Source organism: Bactrocera dorsalis, chromosome 5 (genome assembly GCF_023373825.1).
Source record: "Bactrocera dorsalis isolate Fly_Bdor chromosome 5, ASM2337382v1, whole genome shotgun sequence".
NCBI classification, from domain to species: Eukaryota; Metazoa; Arthropoda; class Insecta; order Diptera; family Tephritidae; genus Bactrocera; species Bactrocera dorsalis.
The window spans coordinates 62,796,956-62,821,992 of NC_064307.1; the positions used below are offsets into that span (position 1 = coordinate 62,796,956).

Genomic DNA, 25,037 nt, shown 5'->3' on the forward strand with positions numbered 1-25,037 from the left:
AACAGTATGTTATGACACATTAAATTCCTGAATAGCATTGTCTTTTATTGGCAACTAAAGTCGAATAAATTAACTGCTTAGTATGTAGGTATGCTGTTTTTTCTAAATAAACCTCAGAGCTTTAAGCACAGCATGCTCAATAATTATATGTTTTTGGATTTCATATGAAACCTTTGACTCTAACAACGAGTTAATGCTATAATACAACAAATTGTGATCAAAAATGATCAATTCTAAGTAATACTAACTTAACACTGACTTAGACTATACTCGTTAGACTATACTCAAAGAAAACAGCCCACCCATAGTTTGTAACGCTTACAGCTCACCACACCAGTTTCCGTGACCCAGCCGGTAGCGAGCATATTGCATTATGCAAAGGAATGGCCAAGAAACCGGCCAATGCTATGCCATAAGCGTCCGATTGTGTGACCATAGCCATAGCAAAGCGCCTGCGTTCGGGCTTAATCTCTTTAGACATGCGATAGAAGGTGTTTACATAGGCGCCACCGCCCAACAAACCCTCCCACAGTACAACGACCAATGTGATCCAAATAGTTGGCGTATAGAAGTATATAACTTCGGTGAGGAAGTAAGCCACATTGACCAACTGAAAGACAGCCATAAGCCAGATTTTGTTGATCTTGTATAGATTGACCGATGAGCGTGAGATGAAGACACCAATTTGATAGTCCACATTGAACCAGCGATATTGTGAGGCCTGTGACAGGCTGCTGTTCTCGAAGTAGACCAATTCAAACTGTTGGAAAAGAAAGTGGAAGCATGATAAGTTAAGTAAAAGTAAGTTCATTCTCTTTATTTTGCAGTCACTTACCAAACCCTGATTGATGAGATACTCAAAGAAGTAGACCAATGCCAGCGGCAACATGTATGGAAACAGTGTTTTAATGTAGATCAACTTCTCTTTGAAACCACGCAATGGTTTTTCATCATGCACCAATTCCTCTGTTGATTCGAGCGCTGAGTTGGTCAGCGGAATTATTGTGGGTTTGCGTAGAATTATCCAGAAGGAGAATGCTTCCAGCGCCGGGAAAAACAACATAATCAACATAGTATCACGTGGACTGACATTAAGTGCACGTAGGGAAGCATAAGAGAGAGAGCCGATTACACCAGCACCACCAGTACCGGATGACCATGTGGAGACGACATTTCTGCAATGAAAAATTTTAAAAATTGTTTAATGAAATTGTGTTAAGATATAAAGTGGGTTCAACATAAACACAAAGTTTTCATGCCACAATAGAGAAGAATGGACTAATGGTTCTGTGATCGACAGTTCCAACGGTGAAATGTACATACAAGTATTTACCGAAGGATCAAAAGGTGAAACAGGGCTTCTTCTGTAGCAATTTTTAGGCAGAAGGTAGCTTCAAACTAAATCATTACAATTTAGTTTCTCGGGTCAAAATAGTGGGCATAATAGAAGGGGCCAAGTGCGTCTGAGCTCTAACCAACAAGTCCATAAACATTCTAGTGGATAGCCAAGCGAAAATCAAGGCTAGCCGTAGCATCAATACTAAGTCTCACTGCGTTAGGTTACGCAAGCAGGCAATAACTCAATTCTCAGTTGGAGGATCATACAGGATTAGTAGGAAATGTAAATGCAGACGAGACGACCCGATCGGAGCAGCTGGATATACAATTTCCATAAGCTGCCCCAGGCAATTCAGTCCTTTCAAGGATTGTTTAAAGCAATGTTCTCCAGAGCAACACCTTAGGTCTTGGAACACAAGCAAAACGGGGTATACCACAAAGTTACTTTGGGGTAGTGTTGTTGGTAGACAGACCAAAAAGCTTCTCCTTCTAGGTAAATAGGAGCTCAGTAACATTGTAAAGGTCATAACAGAGCACCTACTCTTAATATCCCACATTCAGGAAATAGGAAAAGCGGAGTCGCCGTAAGGCAGAGTAAACGCGAAGGAAAATGAGACACTGGATCTTTATCTATGCGAATGCCTGACCTTCAGAAATATGAGGCGGGACATAGATATTCCACGACTTCAAAAGCTCTACCCAAGAGGCATTAGGAAGCTAGATGGAAAAGAATCTGGTTTTTCACCAAATCCACTGAGTCACTGGATAAGGCTTGATTTGCTTACTACCTGGGAGCACATTGAGCCTAATGATATCTAGAGTGCCGCCACGTGGGGTCTAGCGCTTCCTTTTTCAACCAACCAACTTTTGGCTTTAGATATGGTATTTCATTCTTTGGACAAATATACGTATCAGTGACATTATAACGAATCAAAAATTTGACAGTTTGCATATTTCTTTCAACTATTCATATTTCATCCTTTGGATGAACAGATGAATAAAAAATATTACACTTTACGTCGAATGGGCGAATATACAAATACTACTTCAAAATCTATTCTATACGGTACTCACTTATTGAAATGCGACGAATACGACAGGAAAGTCGGTTCTCCGATACCACTACTAGCCGATGTAATAACCACACCCAACAAGGCCATCCATTCGGCATTCGCAAAGCCTACAAGCAGAAAACCCGTCGCTGACAATAACACAGCAACCAATATTTTGAAACTGCAATGAAAAAAGAATAATTTATTCAAGTCATTAAAACAACTTCGACAATTCACGTTACTCACTTCACCCAGAGCGGCAGAAATGGTACAATAATTTTCACCATCAACGAGGGTATAATATCAGCCAACAGTATTGCGCCGGTCGATATCAAATGGCACTTACGCGTATCGTCGCCTGCATTTTCAACGGTATCATCAGCGTCTGTTTCATCCTGAAATTGTGCGATAATATCGTGTGCCGCACTCAACATCACCACATAACCGTAATTATTGCACAGACCCAATATCCAGTAGGCGGTGAGATCACGCCATAGGCTGCGATCTTTTGGCGGCGGATGCGGCGTAACCGGTGAGGCGACAACAACCTCCTGATCGGCAGACATTTTCGTGAGCGTTTGCTATGTGTAGTGCGACGCAGGTGAACTGGAAAGATGGTAGTGTGGGAAATTCAGTATGAGAAAATACGTAACCGCTTGTAAATTGAATATGGTGTTATTATTAATGAAAAATTATAGAAATAGTTTTTATTATGAAATACTTTCACCTTCTACTAAATTGTAATAATTTTGTTCTATTTATAAATATTATTGTTTGTTTTTATTTCATTGATTTTTTTTTTTGCCGCTCGCGTCCACCTGTTTTAAGCTGATTAAGATTCTAAGTAGTTTCATTAATGTTAATTGTAATTACTTTATATTTATCCGCTTAAGTATTCGTTTAGTGGTTCACATCACGTTGCTTTGCGGTGAGTTTCGATGTTATTGTACGTCATTGGGGATTTACTCTGTATAATAATAGCTTTTGGGACAATATTTTATTTTAATTTATAAATTCGAACGATAATTCGAATTAATTTTTATAAAATTAAACGTTTTTATATATAACCATTAACACAGTTTCTTCATATTTTATATTATACATATAATGTTAGATCACGTGCACATATGCCTTAGATCTACCTCGGTTCAACTGGAAGTATATTTCAACTATCCTTATATCATTCTACCAAACCTTATATTCTTCTAAGCCATTTCGTCAGTTTGCTATACTTAGTAACAAATTTATATTCTCCTACCCTTCTATGAATCACTTTTCAAGCGTAATTCTTCCCCTTAATCCGATGCAACCACATTTCGAAGTTATCACGAACTCACTACACATTTATTAATTAGCTGTTCTATGGTGTTACAGACCTTGAATCAGATTCGTACGAACACTTTATACTGCTTTATGCGATCTTATCTCTTATCCTAAAAAAATTTTTGCTCTTTATTCTATTCTCTGGAATCTTACTCTACAGGGTACGGCAGTGTAACCAACTTCAGACCGTTCGCGCAGTTGTCGCACTGAAATCAGCTGTTTATAAATTTGCTGAATGACAGTTCGGAGTACTGAGAGAGCAAAGCAGTTGCTTCGCTTGGCCGAAAGCGGTCAAATTCCGAACATTGTGTTTTCTGACGAAAAAATTTTTCCAATTGAGCAATTCGTAAACTCTCAAAACGATAGGGTTTACTTGACCGACCGTTCATACGAGAATCTAAGTCATCGGTTGGCCACCAGGAGGCAGCACCCGCCACAAATAATGGTTTGGGCCGCTGTCACCGCAGATGGGCGCTCTCCAATTGTTTTCATCGAGCCTGGCGTCAAAGTAAATGCGACATATTATCGGGAAAGTGTTCTGGAGGCTGCTTTGAAGCCGTGGGCAAACAAACATTTCGGTCGCAAACCATGGACGTTTCAACAAGACTCAGCACCGTCTCACAAAGCGCGAGTGAACCAAGAATGGCTGAAAAACAACGTTCCGAACTTCATTACGACCACACAATGGCTCTCGAATTCACCAGATGCGAATCCAATGGATTATTCTCTCTGGGCCATTTTGGAGAGCAAGGTCCGAAGTAAAAAATACACCAGTCTCGAGATGCTGAAGAAAGCCATTGTCCGTGAGTGGGCCAAAATACCGGCAAGTCTTATTTGAGCAGCTTGCGATTCGTTTTCTGACCGTCTTAAGCCTATAGTTAAGCCAAAAGGTGGTCATATCGAGCAAAAGTGAATTGGTCTGGAATTTATGATTATTTTCACACATTTTGTACTTTAAAATAAATAAAAATGATTTCCCAAACCGAATTTATGGTTTTTTTATTTGTTACACTTCGAGTGCCGGGCCCTGTAATCCCTAAATTTTTATGCTCTCTATACTACTCTATAGAATCTTATCTCTAATGCTTTGATCTTTTAGCTCTAATCCCAAAAAAGTTTTTGTTTTTTTTTCTACTGTATATAAACATATCCTTAAAAAATCGTTCCTACTAATCTGTTTCGATAAGATTAGAGAAAAGTCTCATATATTTAATGTTCCATACAAATGTGATCTGAAAACGTTTTTTCGTTAAATTTTCAGACACTTTCTTGTTACTCTTGTTTTAGCTAGCAAACATTCCTGAAGTACTATATTTTTGAGTAATGCTGCCGTGTTCACAGTGCTTAACCCGATATAAACCTGGTTTTGTTACGGTTACGTAGACCCAAATGTTGTGGAAACAGACACTTGACCTGATACTTGAGAAACACTCAGGTGCTTATGATCGTCGCTTTTTTTTCACTTAAGGAGTTTAGGTACTGTTGCCTTTCAAACTTGACAAAAAACAAAAAAAACAAGACAGTCTAGAGATTGAGATTAATCTGTAGTTATATTTTAAGAATAATATAAGTAATAAATTGGCACTAGCGAAGTCTGTTAGATCAATTTGTAATCATATTTTATTGATTGGAAAAACTTAGTTGAACTTAACTATACACATATAATAACGTCCAATATTCATCGGTTCTTGTGTGTATAGGAATCATACCAGTACTTAGTGATAGCAGAAAGAAACATAATGTAAAAAAATAAACAAAAAATCGCCAAAAAGTTTTATTTGTCAAAATCATTGATTTATTGTTATTGTACATATTCTTTATCAAAATTGTAAGTTTAAGTACTTAAAAGTTCTATTACATATATCTAAGAAAGTATCTATGAATGTATGATTACATATCTGTAGAAAAATACTAACCAAATGACCTAAAAATTAAAATTTTTGTCTGGAAGTAAAGGCGGTTCAGCATTCTGAAATTATTGTTATCAAAATGTACTATATAGTGCGGCGTACGTAAATAAAAGGTCCATAAATTTAGACGAAAATATTGGTTTGTGATTTATGGGTTTATGTATATTGCCAATTAGAAGTATAATTATGATTATAATTAGTATAGAAGTGTGTACTTGTTGATATAGAAACAAGATAAGCATGGAATGCTTACATGTAATATAATACTATGATAAAAACTATTTGGAAAAATACTGTTCAATGTATTCAATGCAAAAACTTTGTTTCTAAGGTGAAGTCTGGCTAATAATATACGGAAACTATTCGAAAGTGGACTCTATAGTTGAATGCTGCCAAATATGGTGAAAACGTGTTTATAGCTTTCAAAATGCACAAATAATATCTAGTATCAATTAACTGCCACATATTTTACAAATCCAGTTACTCATAGCTTTAAATAAATATTTATATTAATTATTTTATTGACACAATTCACTTGCGTAAGTTTTTTTTTATTATTACTATTTTTTTACTTTCGTTTGTTTACCGGCTTAGCTTTACAAATATAATTTAATAACACTAGAAGGTTATTAGATAAGCGCAAATTCATTGGCAAGTTCAAGTGTTTACATGTCTAACCGAATAAGCACATAAACGCTTTCTTTGGTAATAGCGACCTCTCCGCTTAAACGATATTTTATAAGCACGAATTTAATATGATTGCAATTGGCTATGGCTAATTGAAGCTTCCGCGCACGTGCCAATGACCATTTGCCAATAATGTCAATCATAAGTTTAATTGATGTATGCTTATTGCTGTTTGCTGTTTGCGTAAGTGTGAGAGATAAATGTTGTGCACGGCGTATGATGAATTAAAGAATGCAGTACAATTTTATGCTATAGTTATGTGTACATATGTTTATATGTGTACTATATATGCAAAAAAACAATAAAACAATAAAATAAAAAATTATAACTTGGGATGCATCGCAGCTATAATACCCTGCACAGCTGCATTTTTAATAGGAAAAAACGGTATAAGAAGATATTTATCTTGCTTTTAATCGGTCAGTTTGTATGACGGCTATGTGCTATAATGGTCCGATCTGAACAATTTGTTTGTAGATTAAAGCACTGTTTTGGCTAATAATCTGTGCCAAATTTCGTAAAGATATCTTGTCAAACAAAAAAGTTTTCCATACGAGAACTTGCTATTGATTGACCAGTTTGTATGACAGCTGTATGCTAGGGTGGTTCGATGTAAACAATTTCTTCGGATATTGTAGCCCTACCTCGAATACTAATATATGTTGAGTTTCGTAAAGATATCTTAACAAATAAAAAACATTTTCATACAAGAACTTAAATTTGATCGACTACGTTGTATGGCAGCTATATGCTATAGTACACCGATCTAAACAATTTCTTTGCAGGTTATAGCGTTGGGTTAGAGAATAAATATGTCTCAATTTCATGAAGATATGTTGTCAAATAAACTAATTTTTTCTACAAGGATTCAATTTTGCAAGGTCACTTTGTATGGCAGCTATATGCTATAGTGAACTGAACTGAACAATTTTCTTGGAGATTGTGGCTTTTCTGTTAAAAATAAACTGGTTCAAATTTCGTAAGGATATCATATCAAATAAAAGAGTTTTCCATATAATAGAAATTGAGCTTGATCTACATATCTGTTGGTTTGATAGTTATATCCTATTGTTGTCTGATATCCATATAATAGAACATGATTTCGATAGATCTGTTTGTACGACAGTTATATCCTATTGTGGTCTGATATCGGAAGTTCCGCCAAATGAGCAGCTATTTGGTGAGAAAATAGCATATGAAAAATTTCAGACTGATATGTCAAAAACCCAAGTACTAGTTCGCGATTATTCAGCTGGACTGGCGGACTTGGCCAGGTTATAAGTTCTCTGGCATTACCTTATGGGTGTTAGAAACTTTATGGCAAACTTAAAGTACCCTATTTAGAGCGTAAAGAGCGGATAAACTTTATTTTCTTTTAATAACGAGTATTAATAACGAGTGATCTAAGTAGAGGAACTTTTTTCAATAGCCTTTTTCTGACAGATCACGAGTGCGTGCGTAGTGGCAAGCTGTCATGTTAGATAGATAGATTAATAATTGAGGCATGCACTGCGACCATGGGTCTATTGTGCCCTCACCTAACTCACAAAGACTCGCTTAGCCCCAGCATATTGATAAAGTCCAATATCCTGCTGGGTGCTATCGAGGCGATGTGATCCTCATGTTTGTAAGTAGGGAAAATCGAAATAGAAAACCTCGAAATGGATAACCCTTTATTTATTTAGAATGTAAACAATTTTAAATCAAACTTGCGTCACTTTATATAATGGATATAGTACAGCTCAAATGACATCACTCCGTACATGCAGTCATTTATTTTCGTTCGTTTATAAATTTACTATCACTCTAAGCCAGAATTTAATCGAAATTGCACAGTGACAATCACGCTTATCTACCTGCATATCCGCTTGGCAGTGAAAAATGCAAAATTTGCAATTCACTTTTGTATTTAGCCAAGTTTTTAATGCTCTTTCCTAAGTCAACTGCCTACTAGTAGCTTTATTACCTACCTGCTGCGCGTATTTACTACTTTATATACTACATAGCTCTAAAAATTAGATTTTGTTTCTGCTTAGCTTGTTTTTAAGCGTTGCTTTTGTGTTATATTCGTTAAGTGTTTTAAGTCATGTATAAGTACATATGTATGTGCATATATAAGTACAGAAATATAAATGTTAATTGACATTTTTTTTTCAAAGCGTAACCAACTCGCTGCCATTTGAACGGTGAAGGTAAGTCAGGCTTTCATTACCTGTGGCAAGTGCAAAACACAGCTGATTTGAATTTATAATTAGTTATTGCTGCTGTTATTAGTTTTTATATGAACAGTACACAAAGCAAATTTGTTTTAAGAATTTAATATATATTTGCACTTGAAAATACTCTTGAAGCAGAACGATTTTTTTCCTTAAAAAAGTCTGTGATTTGAAGGCGAAGTTTAAACAAGCAAGAAAGGACTTACTTCGGGTACAAGCCGAACATTTTATACTCTTGAAATTTGCAGGAATCAAAGCCGAGGAAATAGTTTAATGTGTAAAACGTCAACCAGAGGATCGGAATCCAAGCAATTTTATATACATATACATATACTACTTATGACTCATCTTAGTCCCATAGTGTCTTAAGCAAAATTGTTCGGAATGATCCCTAAAATATTGCCCGCATATGTGATTTTCCGCTTTTTGGCTCTCTCTGTAAATCGACCCGCTCTAATGTACAGTATTAATGAGTGTATTTGCTTAAACAATTATATACTACAGTGGTGTTTTCGTAACATCAAAAGGAGATAAATAAATTCTGTGATTATGTCTAATCGTTATGAAAAAGTCAAACTCTTATGGAATCGTATTGGAATTGTAGATTTTACATACATCAAATTTTTGGTCTCACTTTGTGATATAATTCGAGCATATAGAAACACCCACACATTCTAAAGATCAACTTTTGAACAAATAGAAGTTTATGAAAGCCCGGTACTATGTAAATTTTTTTGCGATTTTTTCTTTCCAACAATGTACTAGAATCATCCTCGGCTCCCGAGTTTTCCTCTACGGCTCATATAGAACAAATACAATGTACATAGTATGTTCTATAGAGTTTATGTTTATGAAATACAGTCGTGTCAAATTCCAGATAGTGTAGAGAGTGTGTTTCCTTCTATGGTGAAAATACTCTATTACGTATATGTTACCAGGTCTACGAAAAGGGAGCTAAGGTGCGAAAAAATGTTTTTTTGAAAAAAAAAATGTTAAAAATGAACAACTCAACTCAACATCCGAATCAACTAAAAAGTGAAAAATTGATTTTTGTCACCTTAGCCCCCTTTCCGTAGACCAGGTCACATATAAAGAGTGATCCATTTCGAGGTTTTCAACTTTTTTAAAGAAAAAGACACATAAACTTCCAAATTAATGGGGAATGCCAACCCTAGTATCATAATTCTGCAACTCACAACTTTATCTTAAAGATTGATATTTTTGATGTTATGCATAGGTACTCCGAACGATTTCACATATTTGTGTTATTTACAGGTAGTTAAAATATTCATATCAACCAAAAACTTTTGAAATGGATTAACTCATCAAAAGTGCATAGATGAACTTAATTCAATTGTTGGCGATGAAGCTTCATCAAGAACCGGTACTTAACGAAGGATTGTTGAATCCAATCAAAGCTGTAGTTTACCCCAAGACGAAATTCGGGAAGATGAAGAGATTGAAGAGCTGTTATTTCAACCAGAAAAAACAAAGGTTTGGTATGGTTTGTGGTCCGTTGAAATCATCGATTCATATTTCTTCAAAAATGATGAAGGTAACCGTCAATGGCGACCATTATCGTGCCATGATAACCGACTATTTGATGACTGAAATTGAAGCTCTTGATGTCGGCGACATTTGGTTTCAACAAACATTACACATCGCTTCTATCGAACTCTGATAAGCAGATAATTTCACGTTTTTGTTCGGTCGATTAGCCATCAGGATAGTGTGGTTTCACGCCATTAGATTTTTTTCTGTGTGGATATGTAAAGTTTAAAGCCTATGCAGACAATCCCACTTCGAATCAGGTCTTGTAGCAAAACATCACGCGAGTCGGTCGCCAGTGCTCGAATGAGTCAACGAAAATTGAACTTTACTGATGGACCATCTAAGACGTTACCGCGACCAACATTTAAAAAAGATAATCTTCAAAAAATAAGTGCCAAATAATATTCATCCGAATATCATAAACATTACCCATAAATTTTAATTTTCTGTTTTTTTTAAGTTGGGAACCGCGAAATGGATCACCCTTTAGAGAAAAATTCTAAAAATTGTAAAGTGTTTAAGACAGCTGCTTCACGTGGGAAATTCCATGTAACGATTTTATCGGAAATCGTGTACCCAACATTCCCCACATGTTTTTTCAACACAAATTGTTTTGTTAACATTTTATTATTGTTATCAAGTAATTAAGTAAATTAAGGCAGTAAAGTCAAAACAGCTGAAAAACATGCTATTTAGTTGCGGTACATTGACTTTTAGTAGCAAAGGAGTTTACAGGCTTTCGGAAAATTAAAAAAAAATTAAATAGATTGATTTAAAAACAAAAACTACTAGTGTGTGTAATTAAAATAAAAATTAAATAGCAAAATATACAAAATTAAGGTGCTAGCTTCCGCATAACGTACGTACATATCTGATGAATATTTTTGTTTTTTTTTTTTCTTTTTTTTTTTCTTTTTTTAACTTTTGGTGCATTCGAGTGCTTTAGCCGCTAAAAAACTCGTGATCTTTGTACTGTTTTTGTTTTCGTTGAAATTCTGCGATCACATTTTACACTTATATAAAATGCAACAACTTCCTCTTTGGCAGCAAATGCTGTTGTTATTGTCTAATATTTGTTCAAAAATAGCATAAAATAGCCAAGCATGGCGTTTGATAATGAATTGTAAGAATCATTTGTCAATTACGGAATTTAATGAATTCTTTTACTTTGTTGTTTACAAATTAAGATAATATGTATACGCCGATCAATGAAATTTATTTTTTTTTGTGCAACAATTTTTCGTCATTGGCAGAAGAATTCAACGGGGCGTAAGAAAGAAGCATAAGAAGAAGCACAAAGTGGAATACAAAATTCACTGAAAGGTATAAAAGTTTTAAGAACTTTTTTTTAACGTGCTCGTTCGTGAATGCGGTATTCACTTTTCGCTTAAAATCGTTAGTGCTTGATTTAATGTAATCATACTGGCAACAATTTTACCTAAAACCACTTCTCTGTTGACTGTTGTTCAATACCCTTTATAGTAACTACAAATACTAATGACTAACCTCTCTAGCTAAAAATATAAACTACTAAATAACCGATTGTATTTGAACTACATATATACATAAATACTAATAACTAACCACTCTAACTAAATATATAACCTATTATGTTACCAATTATGCCTGACTACATATTAATTTAATCATACTGGCGCCAATTTTACCGAAAACCGTTACTATGTGGACTGTTTTCAGTAAGCTTGCTGTTGATAAAAATGAATGTTCAACGCTCTTTATACTTAGTACTTATAAATACAAATGACTAACCACTAACTAAAATATAACCTAATATATAACCAATTATGCATGTTCTATAGCATTTTTTATAACTTATGGAATATAAAATCAATAGTAATTATTATTTTCTTTTTTTTTTAAACGTAAACTATTATATGATATTAAAAAATTAAAATCATGTTGAGTTTATTTTCAGATTTTTGTTAATTTCAATTTGGTATATGTATTGGCGTCTTGTCATTATAGGTCTCCATGGTCAGAAAAGATAACTGCTGTTTCGATTATTTTATTTTTATATAAAAGAAGCACAAGGAAGTAACAAAGAATTTATATACGAATAGAAATGTAGGCCATAATAATAACATTTCTAACTGTGTGCATTAAAAGTGCATTAAAAGTGTTTAAATATGCTATTATATATAAAAAATTCCTTTTTGAAAATTTAACATTTTGTAGGTAACTTTCAAAATATGTTAATTTACATGCTAAAAACTTGTTCATATAAAAAAATTATTAATAAAGAAAATAAATTAATTTTTATTGAAAAAATATTTTCAAAGAATTATTTTTTTTTTATATTTTTTAAAAATTGTTTTTTTTTATAAATTATAAAAAATATTTTTTTTTACTTATTTTCTATATTTTATATTTTTAAAAATTTTTTTTTTACATATTTTTTATATTTTTTAAAATTATTTTTTTTTTAATAATTTTTTTTTTTGCAATTTTGATTGTTGAATTTTTTTTATTTACTTATGTAAAAATAATTTTCTTTGAAACGTTTTCATTACATTTGAATATTATACATATTTTTTAATGAACATGTTTACGTACTTAATCTGTTTGTTTTAATTTTCAGACTTTTTATAGGAAATTAATTTGATAAATACTTTGTTTTTAATACAAAAAAAAATTTAAATAACATAGAATAAACTAAATACTTTCTTTTAATATAAAATATTTTTTAAATAACATAGAATAAAGTAAGCGTTTAAAGAATCTAATTTTTAGTAGGAAAAAAATTGAAATGAAATTTTCAATAAACTTATCAAAAAATTAATAATAATGTTTTGAAAGGTTGGGTTTTTTTATTTTCAATATTAATTTTTTTTTATAATTTTTCTTTTTTCTAATATCAATTATTTAATTTTTTTTACATATTTTTAAATCTTTAATTTCCACTTTTTTATAATTTTTAATTTGAAAACTACATATTTTTAAATATTTAATTTTCACTTTTTTATAATTTCTATTATTTGAAAGCTTAGACATATTTTATCTTGAAATGTTGCTTCAAATTTTCATTAAGATTACCAGAAAAATTTTTTTTTTCAATATTTAAATTTTTTTTTGTTTAAATTTTTTTTTTAAAAATATTTATTTTAATTTTTGGAATTTTCAAATGAATTTAATTTTACAAATACTTTTTTTAGACAAAAAAATTGTTTAATATAATAACAAAGAATAAACTAGATACTTTTTTTAATATAAAATTGTTTTTAAATAAAAAAAAATAAACTAAACTTTTAAAGAATTTAATTTTTAGTAAGAAAAAAATTTAAATGAAATTTTCAATAAATTTATCAAAAAATTATTAATAATGTGTTGAAATATTAGGTTTTTATATTTTCAATATTTATTTTTTTTTATAATTTTTTTTTTATTATTAATTATTTTTTTTTTATATTAATTATTTCATTTTTTTTTACATATCTTTAAATCTTTAATTTTCACTTTTTTATAATTTATGTTTTAATATTAAATAATAAATATTTAATTTTTTTACATATTTTTTATTCTTTAATTTTCACTTTTTTATAGTTTTTTTCATTTGAAAATTTATACATTTTTTACCATATTTAAATTTTATGAAAAAAAAACTACTATCTTTTTAAGGAATTTAATTATTTTACTTAAAAAAATCATTGCCTGCTTTTCATTAGTCATGCCAGAAAATTATTATTATTTAAGTTTAATTTTTTTTATTTCAAATTTAATTTATTTTATATGAAATAAATAAAGAATATTTATAAAATCAAATCTAACGAAAAATTCGAAAATTAAAATAAAATTTTTTAACACAAAAATGTAAACATTTAATTTTTTTTAATTTAATTGTTTTTTTTTAATTTAAATTTTTAAATATTTGTGTTAAAATTTTTTTTTTAATTTCGAACTCCTCATTAGATTTGATTTTATAAACATTCTTTTAATTTAATTTATTTTATTTGAAATAAAATTCCTTTGCTAATTGAAATTTCCATTAAACTTACCGGAAACTTTATAATATATTCTTTAATTTTAAATATTTAAATATTTTTAATAAAATAATTTTTTTTTTCATTAATTAGATATTTTTATTATAATAAAATCATATTTTTTCATTTTCAATATTTAATTATCTTTAATAAAAATATAAAAAATAAAATTTATTTTAAGTTATGAACATATGTATGTATAACTCTTTTTTGTATTTTACTCGTAGTAACATAAAATAAACTAAATTTTCACGAATTTATTTCATTTATTTTTACAAAAATACTAACTGTTTGACAATCTCTTTAGACTTACCAGAAAATTAATATCCCAAACTGGATTTCCTCAGCCAAATTCTATTTTAAAAGTTTTTAAATATTTTTTTAAATTTATATATTTTTTTTAATTTTTTTTATTTTCTTTCAAAAAATTTGTTTAATTTTATTATAATATTTAAGAATTTTTAATTTGTTTTTTATTGTTTAAGCATTTTTATTACTTATATACATACGTATTTAGGCACTTGTGTAGCACTGCTGCTTTTCAAAAATATATTTGTCGCCCCCACTGTTATTACAACATCTTTTTATTTTATTTATAACTTAACAAATTGCACTTTGCTTCAGTTCAGAATAAATCACTTAATAAACTTGTGCGCGCAAGTTAGTCAATAGTACTTCAGCAACTTGAAGCGTTTCTCGTTTTGCGCTTTGCGTCTTGAACGAGCTGCTAGCCGCCAGCAACTAAGCTCACCGCCAAAAATGCGCCAGCGAAATGGCAACGCAATCGGTGAATGATTGAATACGACAAAAGAAAGAAAAAAAACAAAAGCACAAAACAAAAACAACGCGTAAAAACAATGGGAACCAAAGGAAAAAATTTAAAAAAGCAACAACAATCGGCAATAAAATTTAAGCGATTGCAGTTCAATACAAAAAACGTTTAAGTAAAAACAACAACAAAATACTGCAAATAATTTGTTTTTTAGTCACTTGCAGGTTCTGTGCGGGCCGTCAGAGTTCAGCACGTTTTAACGATCGCTGCTCTGACACTTGTATTTATTTCTGCAGGTTGTCGTGCTTGTTGTTGCTCTCGTCACCGACCCACTCCGAAAGTGCAGCCGCAGCACGAGATCTCGCACAGCGCCAACCAAAAACCAAATTGTCGCATATTAGCACACAAAAAATACAAAAAAAAATATATTTTCAAATTTTATTTTAAAAACGAACGCACAAATTAACGAAAATAAAATTAGAACGAGGCAAAAACGTGAAACAAGCGAACGCTCGGCCGATCTTTACTCTGTAGTCGTTACTTTTCGATTTTATTTTATATTCATATTTTTTATGCTCGTGCGTAACGCTCGTTTCACGTCCGCCGATTGCAATCAATGCAGCCGCAGCATGTGTTCATTGCTTTTTTTGTTGTTGTTTTGTTTACATATAGGTAAATATGTGTATACTTTGGAGCGGTCAACGCTGATTGGTCGTTCGTTGCTCGGTTGTTTGGGGGCCAATTTTCTGGTTTTTTGATAAATAAAAATTGCATGGAGCAAAAACGCCAAAATTTTTTGTTGTTGTTGATAAAAATGCGGTGGCTATTAAATCTCATTAAACGCACGTGCAGATCACTTGACTTCAAAACTGGTTTGCGACTTGTTATGCGCATGCATTTGCCGGCGATTTTATGTTGCTTTATACATATGTATGTATATATGTATGTATATAAACATACATACATATATGAAAATATATATGTATTATATATGTATATATTATGTATTATTAAACTTTATCTCTGTATTTTTGATGCTTTCCTTTTTATTATATTTTTTTCCTTTTTTGCTTGCAGCATATTTCAGCTTTACTGCAATTATTTGTTATTGTTTTTGTTTTTCTTTTCGTGCTTGTACGAGTATCAAGTTCGATAAATAATTCCGTTCATCTCTGTAAGAGAAATTTACAATGAGGAATTGCTTAAACGAATTGACAGGATCGTCATGTTGTTGAGCTTTAATGGAACCTAAGGGTTCAATGAACTTGAAATTATAATTTTTATTTTTTATGTGCAAAATTAATGAATTCGGGCTTATGCAACTTTTCAATATGAAGGGTGATCCTTTTCGGGGTTCCCTACTTTTTAAAGATTAAACATAGAAACTTCAAATTTAATGAGGAATGAATATCATCTGAAAGAACATTCTTTGGCAATTTTTTTTTTTTGATGATATCTCTTTCGATTGTTGGTCGCGACTACCTCTCAGCTGGTCCATCCGTTGAGTCCGATTTTCCATAACTCGTTCGAACATTTCGCCTATTAACTGGCGAATGACACGCGTGATGTTTTGCTTCAAGGCCAATCGAAGCGGTATTATCCACATAGACTATAGACCTTACACATCCTCATATGAAAAAGTCTAATGGTGTGAACTCACACGATCATGGTGAGCAATCGACCGCACCAAAACGTGAAATTATCTGCTCACCACAGTGTGCTCTCAATAGATTCATTTATTGTTGGGATGTGTGGGAAGGGGCGCCTTCTTGTTGAAAGCAAATGCCACCGAGTTCTTAAACTTCAATTTCAGGCATAAAATTGTCGGTTGTCATCGCGCGATAACGGTCGCCATTAATAATTACCTTCTCATCGACATCATTTTTGAAGAAATATGGACCGACGATTCCAGCGACCCCCCAATCACAACAAACCATTGTTTTTCTGGATGAAATGGCAGCTCTTGAAATTTTTCAAGTTGCTCTTCGTCCCAAATGTGGAAATTATGCTTGCTTACATTATAATTGAGCCGGAAACGGGCCTCATGGCTGAAAACAATTTGGCTCGAAAATTTCTTGGAAACTTTTCAAGAGCACGTAGATTGAAGCGATGTCGCTTGGAAGGTCGAACGACTTCGGTTCTTGCACAATTTTACAATTTACGATCTAAACGTCAAATGTCCGAAGTCGTTCCATACGTCAGTCCGAGTTGCCGCTCTCAACTAAGGCGGCTATGTATTGACTCCATGCTTGAACCGAATAGACCACGATCGAATATTGTCTAATAATGAATGCTGGGTCCCAAGATTGTACCAAGATGACGAATTGACGAATCACGCCTTGGTGCCCTAAACTTTCTACCTCGAAGGATAATTTGACAAATATTCGCGATCGCGTATTGGCAGATCGTCAATTGAACGTGAAAGGGTGAGCTGGGAATTTAAGCATCTAAAAAAAGACCGCGTGGTTCATGTAAGAAAAAGTTTTAGCTGCGGTGATTACCGCGTTCGTTCACTCTTCATATGTAGATGAACCGTGATACCATTCTACAACAATAATTTATGATATTTAAGTGCAAACAGAAGAAGTTTATGCGCCGTTTCGATTTTGCAAGCAACCACTGAAATGCGACAGAGACTACGGTATAAGCGAAACAGTGGACGAACGAACTCTGCCGAATGAGAAAAGTGATCTATCGGCTGCAAAGCAGATGGTCAAGTTTTCCAAGGATTTACGAGTGTAAACTACAACCAAAAGATGAAAAAACAATCACAGAGCTCTACTATGCTGATTTATTACTTAAATTTGACGCGTAATAGTGGGAAAAATGTCCTCATTTGAAAAATCAATAAGTGCTCTACAAACATGACAACGCAGTCCAACGTCTACTACTGTCGAATTAGTTAACAAAAAGCAGTCTCGTCCACCAAATGACAAGAAATTTAAGTTCATACAGCCTTTTTGGTTTCCTTTTGTCACATTTCGTAAGCAGTTAAGAATTATCGCTACTGTTTAAAAATATTACCATTCTTCTTATCTAAGTATGTAGAAAGAAAATATACGTTTGCACACATGTATGTATGTATATATGTATATAGTACATACCTTTATCTCTTCAGACATCTCAATGGCAACGCACTTAACATCTGTACAAAGTTCGCAACAACAATCGCTCATCGAAAGCAATAAAAATCAAAGATTAACAACAACAATTAACGCACGAAACAGAATGTTAGACACACATAACGAACAGTAGCGCTGGTGGCCGCTTTGCCAAGATCGTTGATTGAGATTCACGTGCCAAGAAGCAGGCGATCGTTCAGCGAAACAACAGCGTAAATGTAATTGTCACAATATCAAGTGAAAGCTATTTTTATACTTTTTGCACACACACAGATACATATGTATGCATAAAGGCGTAAACACAAATATGTGCGTAACAAATGAAGACATTTCACGCGACTGTCGATGCAATTGAACGCCACTTAATGACAATCAGAAGTAAATAAATAAATAATCGACTGAGTTGGACCTGCAAAACGATCTGTCGCGAGTAGAATTCCGCGCAAAATCGTTTTGAATTATAAAGAAAATGCGTGCAGATGTGTGTTTGTGGGCGTGTAAGTGTTTGCATAAACTTTTGTAGCATGTTGTTGTTGTGTTTAATCACGTTTTGCGCGCTAGCGTGTAGCGTGTTGGTCAATGATCACAATTGATAGTTTATAATAAGAGCAGATAGTATATAATATTTAGACATATGCATGTATGTATATGTATATTTAAATGAGAAAAATTCAAAGAAAAACTTACAACTCAGGAAAACGCATATTTCTATGAAGAAGCACTTTATTCAATAAATAAAAAATTGATATTTACATAATTTAATGTACTTAACTTCGAAGTCGTAGATAAACTCGTCTATCTTAGAACCAGCATTAATACCAACAAAAACGTCAGCCTCGAAATCCAACGCAGAATAACTCTTACCAACAGGTGTCACTTCCAACTGGGTAGGCAATTGAGCAGTAAAATACTCTATCGACGAACAAAGACCAAACTCTACAAGTCACTCATCAACCCGTCCTGCTATATGGTGCAGAGACATGGACGATGATAACAACTGACAAGCCGGCGTTATGAGTTTTCAAGAGAGAATTCCCCGCCGGGGGAAGGAGAGAAAGAGGAAAACCTCTTCTCAGTAGGAGAGATCAGGTGAAAAAGGAGCTGGCTGCACTTGGAGTCTCCAATTGGCTTCAAGGAGTGAAAAGGAGGTATAACTGGCACGCTGTTGTAAACTCGGCTATAACCGCATAAGAGGTGTCTACACCAACAAAGAAGAAAAATGTAATCGATGACAAATTTTGAAATTTTTTTTATTCTTATGAGCCGATCTCTGGAACAAATTCTAAAAAATTATGTCTGGCTGTGAAGAAGACTCTTCTGCTTAAAATTACGTCCAATCCAAAAACGTAAAAGGAAAGTACCTAGTATTACTAATGGTAATGATCGACAAGTTAGTCAAGACTCTTGTTTTTGAAAAAATTTTCAATAAAAAGTAGTTTTATGCGAAAAAATGTACACTTCAGTTGAGGTGAAGTAATCGAATGAAGTGGAATGTAAGTGTAGCGTTATCTACAGCAAATCCTCTCCATACTCATTGAACTAGGTCAATTCCTAAGTAAGGAATAGCTGATAATAAATGAGTAATAACTGCAACTCCTCAGAAAGATATTTGACCCCCGGGTATTACATATCTGTAAACGATTTTTGCAAACTTTAAGAGCGGTTTGATATCTGCATTTGATACTTCGTCTAGTCCGTTAAACTCCAAAGCCCATAGTTAAGACGAGTTCTAGACTTCAGCAATAGTCTCCTGAGCTTCGAATCTCTTAGGACGAGTTAAGACGAGTTCTAGATATTTCTGCGCACAGGTATAGCAGGTGTTCCACCGTCTCAAGAGGCCAACAGCCGTCCGGCAGTCCTTTCAAGTCCGTCTGAGTAGGAAGCAAGTGAGCTTTTCTAAGGGACGCTTGCACATGATCTTGGCGATCCTGCATTAACTTAAGGCTTTCCATCCCGTCCTGATCTGCCTATCAGCCCTTTCGAAAATTTCGTTGTATATTGTTTTTAGTGATCTCGTATTTTCTGTATTTTTTCAGTAGCCTGACGGGTGGCACTTTTGACATCAGCTGTTTCCTTACCTGGCACTTCTTTTTGGCCTGGAACACAGTATACATATATGCAGCCACTTTTTGATAGCAGCTACCTCTGCTGCTTCTCTCCTTCTAAAAACATTCTCTGGCGTAATGCGCTGTGTCTTTATTGCCTTAATAGCTGCTTGACTATCGTATGTACATGTATACATATATATATATATTTAACCTTCCTATGCAGTTTTTTGCGTTGTTAGCTATCTTGGCCGTTTTTCCAACTGCAAAGACTTTCGCGTGAAAGATACTGAAGTACGCCGTAAGCTTGAATGGTTGCGTGATGTCCAGCTCCGAGCAATAGACTCTACCTCCCATCGCATTAGCCATTTTGGATCTCTCGTATAGCTACTTATTATACGTTCTGCTGGTGTGTCACAGGCTTCTGCGCCACTCACTAAAAAATACTAGCTTATTGCTTTCGGATCAGCTTATACTATTTATGTTTTAAAAATCAATTGAAACAATAGAAACCTCTGTTAATGCTACCAAACAATGAACTATTGAGGAAAGCATCGCAACATCATTGTTGTGGACCATTTTTCGATTCCAACTCTGTTCTGTCTATACAAATGTATAACACATTTAAACAAACAATTTCATAATTTTTATCAGCAAATTTAAATTTAAATATAACAACATACTCAAAAATCTTCCTACATCATCAGTCATCCACTGCTTTCCCGAAAAGTTTTTGTTCCACGCTGATTTGCTGAATCAGCAATCAATATTTTTTGGAAAAAAACGATTCTTGAGCTTATCTCCTGCAGTGAGTTCGAGCGGAACTCATATTCATCTGTCACCTCATTAAAATCGCGTGAGTTTAAAATTGTTCTTATTTCCTGTGGAAAAAATCCACAATTTTTTTTATAAATAGCAGACCAATAAGAACGCCACAAAAATGCAATAAAAAAATTTTATAATCTATTACTTGTTGATTTTGGACAGACGGAAATGTTTTTATTAGAAAATATGTTTATTGCACACAAATTTATTGAAATGGTTGCCTAGTGACAAGTTGTTTGTTTCATTATACTGAAATTTGAAATGTTCAATTATGTTTTAATGCAGCTGCAAGACGCACGGAAACTGATGAAATGTGAAATAAGTAGCTTAAAGTGGAAAATTTTTAATATGGAGAAATATTTTGAGACGCCCAGACTAGATTTCAAAAATAACAATATATATACTTATGAAAAGTATGAAGTTTTGAAACAGCCTACGCTTCACACCCATAAAAAATTGCTTGAATTTTTATGCTCTAAAAAATAATGCTGTGGACCCTGTAACATGAAGTGCCATACGTTGCGGACGTGATTGGCTCAAAGTAATTTGATGGAAACCTCAACACTTTTATTTTTACTATTTAACTATTAGTAAATATTTTACTATTTAACTAAGACTTTATAGTCAGAAAGTATATATAAATATAGCAAGTACTTTCCAAGCTAAGTACACCTTATCAGAAGTCAATCGAATATTTTTTCCTACAACCTTAATACTACTGATAAAAAAAATATACAAGCCTATTAGGAACACGTGCTTGCTCTATAAAATGAGAGCAAAGATTTTCTTTGATTACATTTGTACTTATCTAAAACAGCAATTTGTTGAGTGTATTTAGTTAACGACAAACAGATAAGAAAATCACTTGATATGAACATTTTGTATTATCGTCAATAACTTCCGCGAATTATAGCACGGAATGTCGATAATGACACCGAAATATTATAATATTTCGTCAAATATGAGGGTTTTTAAAAACCTATAGTATATAGATTAAATTTACTTGTACACAAGCAATAAAATATTAAGCAAAGTGTAAAGAGTAAGCACTTTCTTTGAAGGTTTGTTACAGTTACATTTTGTTTTAAAAGTTGTTGAAACTTTCAGGCTTATAATTAGGATTATTTTATACGATATAGCACTTGGGAAAAAGAATAAGAATTCTATGACAGAAGAGATATGGTTAGTAAATAAGAAAACATAATCGGGCCAAATTGTCTACCTTGCGGAATACCTAAAGCGAAATTATTTGAATCTGAAAGAGTATCCTCAAATAAATACCACTCGTTCTGTTCTATTGTAAAGTTAAAAAGATACCAATTGAAGAAATATTGATTGAAAGCCCAGCAGATCAAGTTTACGTACGAGTGTCGAGAGATTTACTTTATCGAAAGCTTTGCTAAAGTCAGTGTATATAACATCCGTATGCTTGTTTCCCTAAAACTCAATGATACATGCTTTGCAAATTCAAGTAAATTTGTTAGAGTACATTTTCCTCTACGAAATCCGTGCTGAGCAGAAGAAATTAATAGAGACATCCAAAAAGTTATATGATCAGTTTGGTTCGCCATTTCATAATAAATAGACTTACGCTGGGGCAACGTTTGCAAATCGTGCAAATTTATTACCTAAATAATGTTTCAGTACGCGTGACGCATTTTGCTTAACGATGAAACTTACTTTTGGTTGAATGGGATAACAATACACAAGCCATTTTTGAGACGACCTTACAGCACCAAAAAGTCACTGTTTGATGTGCTCTAACTGTAGAGGGAATCTTGGATCCATTTTATTTCAAAAATTAAACCAGCCACAATGCTGTATTCAATAGGGAAACCTATAGAGACGACTAACGAAATAATCAATTTATTGAAGGAAACTTTTGGTGAAACTTTTATCGCGCATCGTAGACCTCCAAGATCGTGCGATTTAACCACTGAACTATCTACGCAGATAAGGCCGAGATGATTGTAGTCTGAAGTTGAAGAGAATATGCGACCGCGTTCTTGCTGACATACGGTCTTAATTTTAGCAGAAAGTGTTCGAAAATGGATCTCTTGGCTGGAATATATTCAAGTCAGCCGCGGGCGTCCCTTGTGCAAAAACATTTTTGAATCATAATTATGCTAAGCATTCGATCATAACATTAAATTACATGTGCTTGATTTCTTCTCTACGCAGATAAGGCCGAGACGATTGAAGTCTGAAGTTAAGGAGAATATTCGGCCGCGTTATTGCTGACCTAATTTCAGCAAAAAGTGTTCGAAAATTGGATCTCTCGGCTGGAATATATTTGAAAAAAAAAATGCTCTGTATTATATTATCGAGACCTTCATGCACTTTCTTTCCGCTGCATTAAGAGCTTCACTACGTTAACGACCTTAGAAAAGCTAAGCTGCCATAGCTTTTTCAAATGGGAAGTTGGTTTTTAATTTTCCGTACATTTTTATGAAGATCCTTGTTGAAATGCTGAAGAGGTCGTTATTATTGACAACAGTTTAAGATCTGTTTCTCAATTTACACATCGTCAAGAGATAGTTCGAGGTATTTCACCCTCATATAAATCAAAGAAAGCATTAAAGCAAGTAAAAATCCAAAAATCCAATCATTTTGTAACTCTTTTCCTTTGTAACCACACTTCATTCTAAATACATATCTTGTCTTCATACTAACATATAATTGTTTTAACATCGAACGGTAGAAATTTATATCAACTAGTAAATAACATATTTATACTATAGCTACACTCACAGATTTTTATAATATTTCGCTGCTCAACTCACTCCACCGATTAAACAAAAGCAACTAACTGTATTTAAAATAAAATTTGCTACACGATTTAAAAGAAAATAAAACAGGTCGTGCATATAAAGATACGAGTATATAGCATAAGAGTTGGAAAATGAGTACGTGCCCTGCAGAGAAAATAAATCAAATGAAAACAATAACAGCCACGTATATTGTGATCATTTAATCATAAATAAACACTATGTAGTATGATCATTTACTCATAAATATATATAAATAAACACTATATAGCACTTATGTTAACACTTTAACAAATGTAAATGTTAGAAAAGGTGAATGGGATAGTTAATTCTTGTTTTAGCAGTTGACGGCTCTGCAAACTACTCAACGAGCTGTATTCGGTTCGCTAAATTAGAGATATTAGTGAATCGACCAAGTAACTGGTATAATTGCAAACTAGTTGTATAATCGAAGGAAAATGGTTTGAGAAACTGTTTTATCAGTTAGTACTCAATTTTATTGGATTCATAGATTTGCTTGTTTCTGTTGTCACAAGAAACGTGTTCTCTTAAGAAAGCCAAGCTCTAACTTGAAGAGAAGCTAAGTGTTTAAATGAAAGAATACTTAAAAAGAAAATCTATTATAGCTTATTCTATTGACACATGGTTGGTTGGGGTTGATTGAGGATAAATTTGTTAACTCAATCACAGCCTAGTTCCCAACTCTTTATACATTATGACAAAAATATCGGAATTTGTAAATAAAACGCGAAATATTTAAATATTCATATTTGCTTTGTCGCCTTCAAAGTAATCCCCACCAGATGTAATACACTTATGTCAACCGTTTTTCCAGTCCTCGGAATACTTTTCATAAGCACTTTTTCGGATGGCCTTCAGCTCCTTCTGAGAATTTGGTTTTATCGCTTTGACCAACTTAAAACGGATTCCATTCCGGTGATTGTTGACTTGTTTGCAAAACTCACAAGCTCGACAGTTACAATGCTCACCATGAATCTGGGATCGGAATTCGTACGATCAAGCATGTCCAAGGAGACCTGTATACGGTACCTACGACAGTCTTGTCAACGTAACCGGAACGGACCCGGATTTTTATCCAACCAAGGACTGTCAACTCGACTGAATTCTGCCACTATAACAACAATAACAAGTCTGTTGTTTATGGTACTACTTTTAAACAAAAAAAATCAGCTTTTTCGGAACAAGTCGAGCAAAAATGACAAAATATCCACCAAAATCAATCGAACGGACTCGTGAGAGATGTCGAACTCTCTTGCCTTCTCTCTAACACTTGCCTGACGATTTTCGAGCACCACTTTTCCTTCACTTTTCTAATTTTTCATCAATTGAAGCTGTCAAAGGTCGTCCAGAACGAGTCATGTCTTCAACAACCTTTCCATCGTCTTTGAAGGCTTTGTATCACTCGTAGG

General features: G+C 33.2%; 1 protein-coding gene across 2 annotated transcripts; it reads right to left on the minus strand.

The window, feature by feature from the left end:
* Nucleotides 1-106: 106 nt before the first annotated feature.
* Nucleotides 107-23,700, minus strand: LOC105224023 (battenin). Of its 2 annotated transcripts, none has more exons than XM_011201987.4 (5): nt 23,591-23,700; nt 2,637-2,996; nt 2,413-2,571; nt 836-1,175; nt 107-760 (listed from the first exon to the last, which is right to left on the minus strand). In XM_011201987.4, the coding sequence occupies exons 2-5, from the start codon at nt 2,954-2,956 to the stop codon at nt 326-328; spliced, it is 1,254 nt and encodes a 417-aa protein (XP_011200289.2). In that variant the 5' UTR covers nt 2,957-2,996; nt 23,591-23,700; the 3' UTR covers nt 107-325. The 2 variants fall into 2 exon arrangements, with proteins under 2 accessions (XP_011200289.2, XP_011200288.2); XM_011201986.4 differs by lacking the exon at nt 23,591-23,700 and adding an exon at nt 14,389-14,881.
* Between the last annotated feature and the right edge of the window lie 1,337 nt (nt 23,701-25,037).

Excerpts from the sequence above, each read along its gene's own strand:
- LOC105224023 (XM_011201987.4), bottom strand. The coding sequence starts at position 2,956 with ATGTCTGCCGATCAGGAGGTTGTTGTCGCCTCACCGGTTACGCCGCAT. Across the intron at positions 1,176-2,412 it reads TATTCGTCGCATTTCAATAA|AAATGTCGTCTCCACATGGT; the intron begins GTGAGTACCGTA and ends TTTTCATTGCAG. Across the intron at positions 761-835 it reads ATCTCATCAATCAGGGTTTG|TTTGAATTGGTCTACTTCGA; the intron begins GTAAGTGACTGC and ends CTTTTCCAACAG.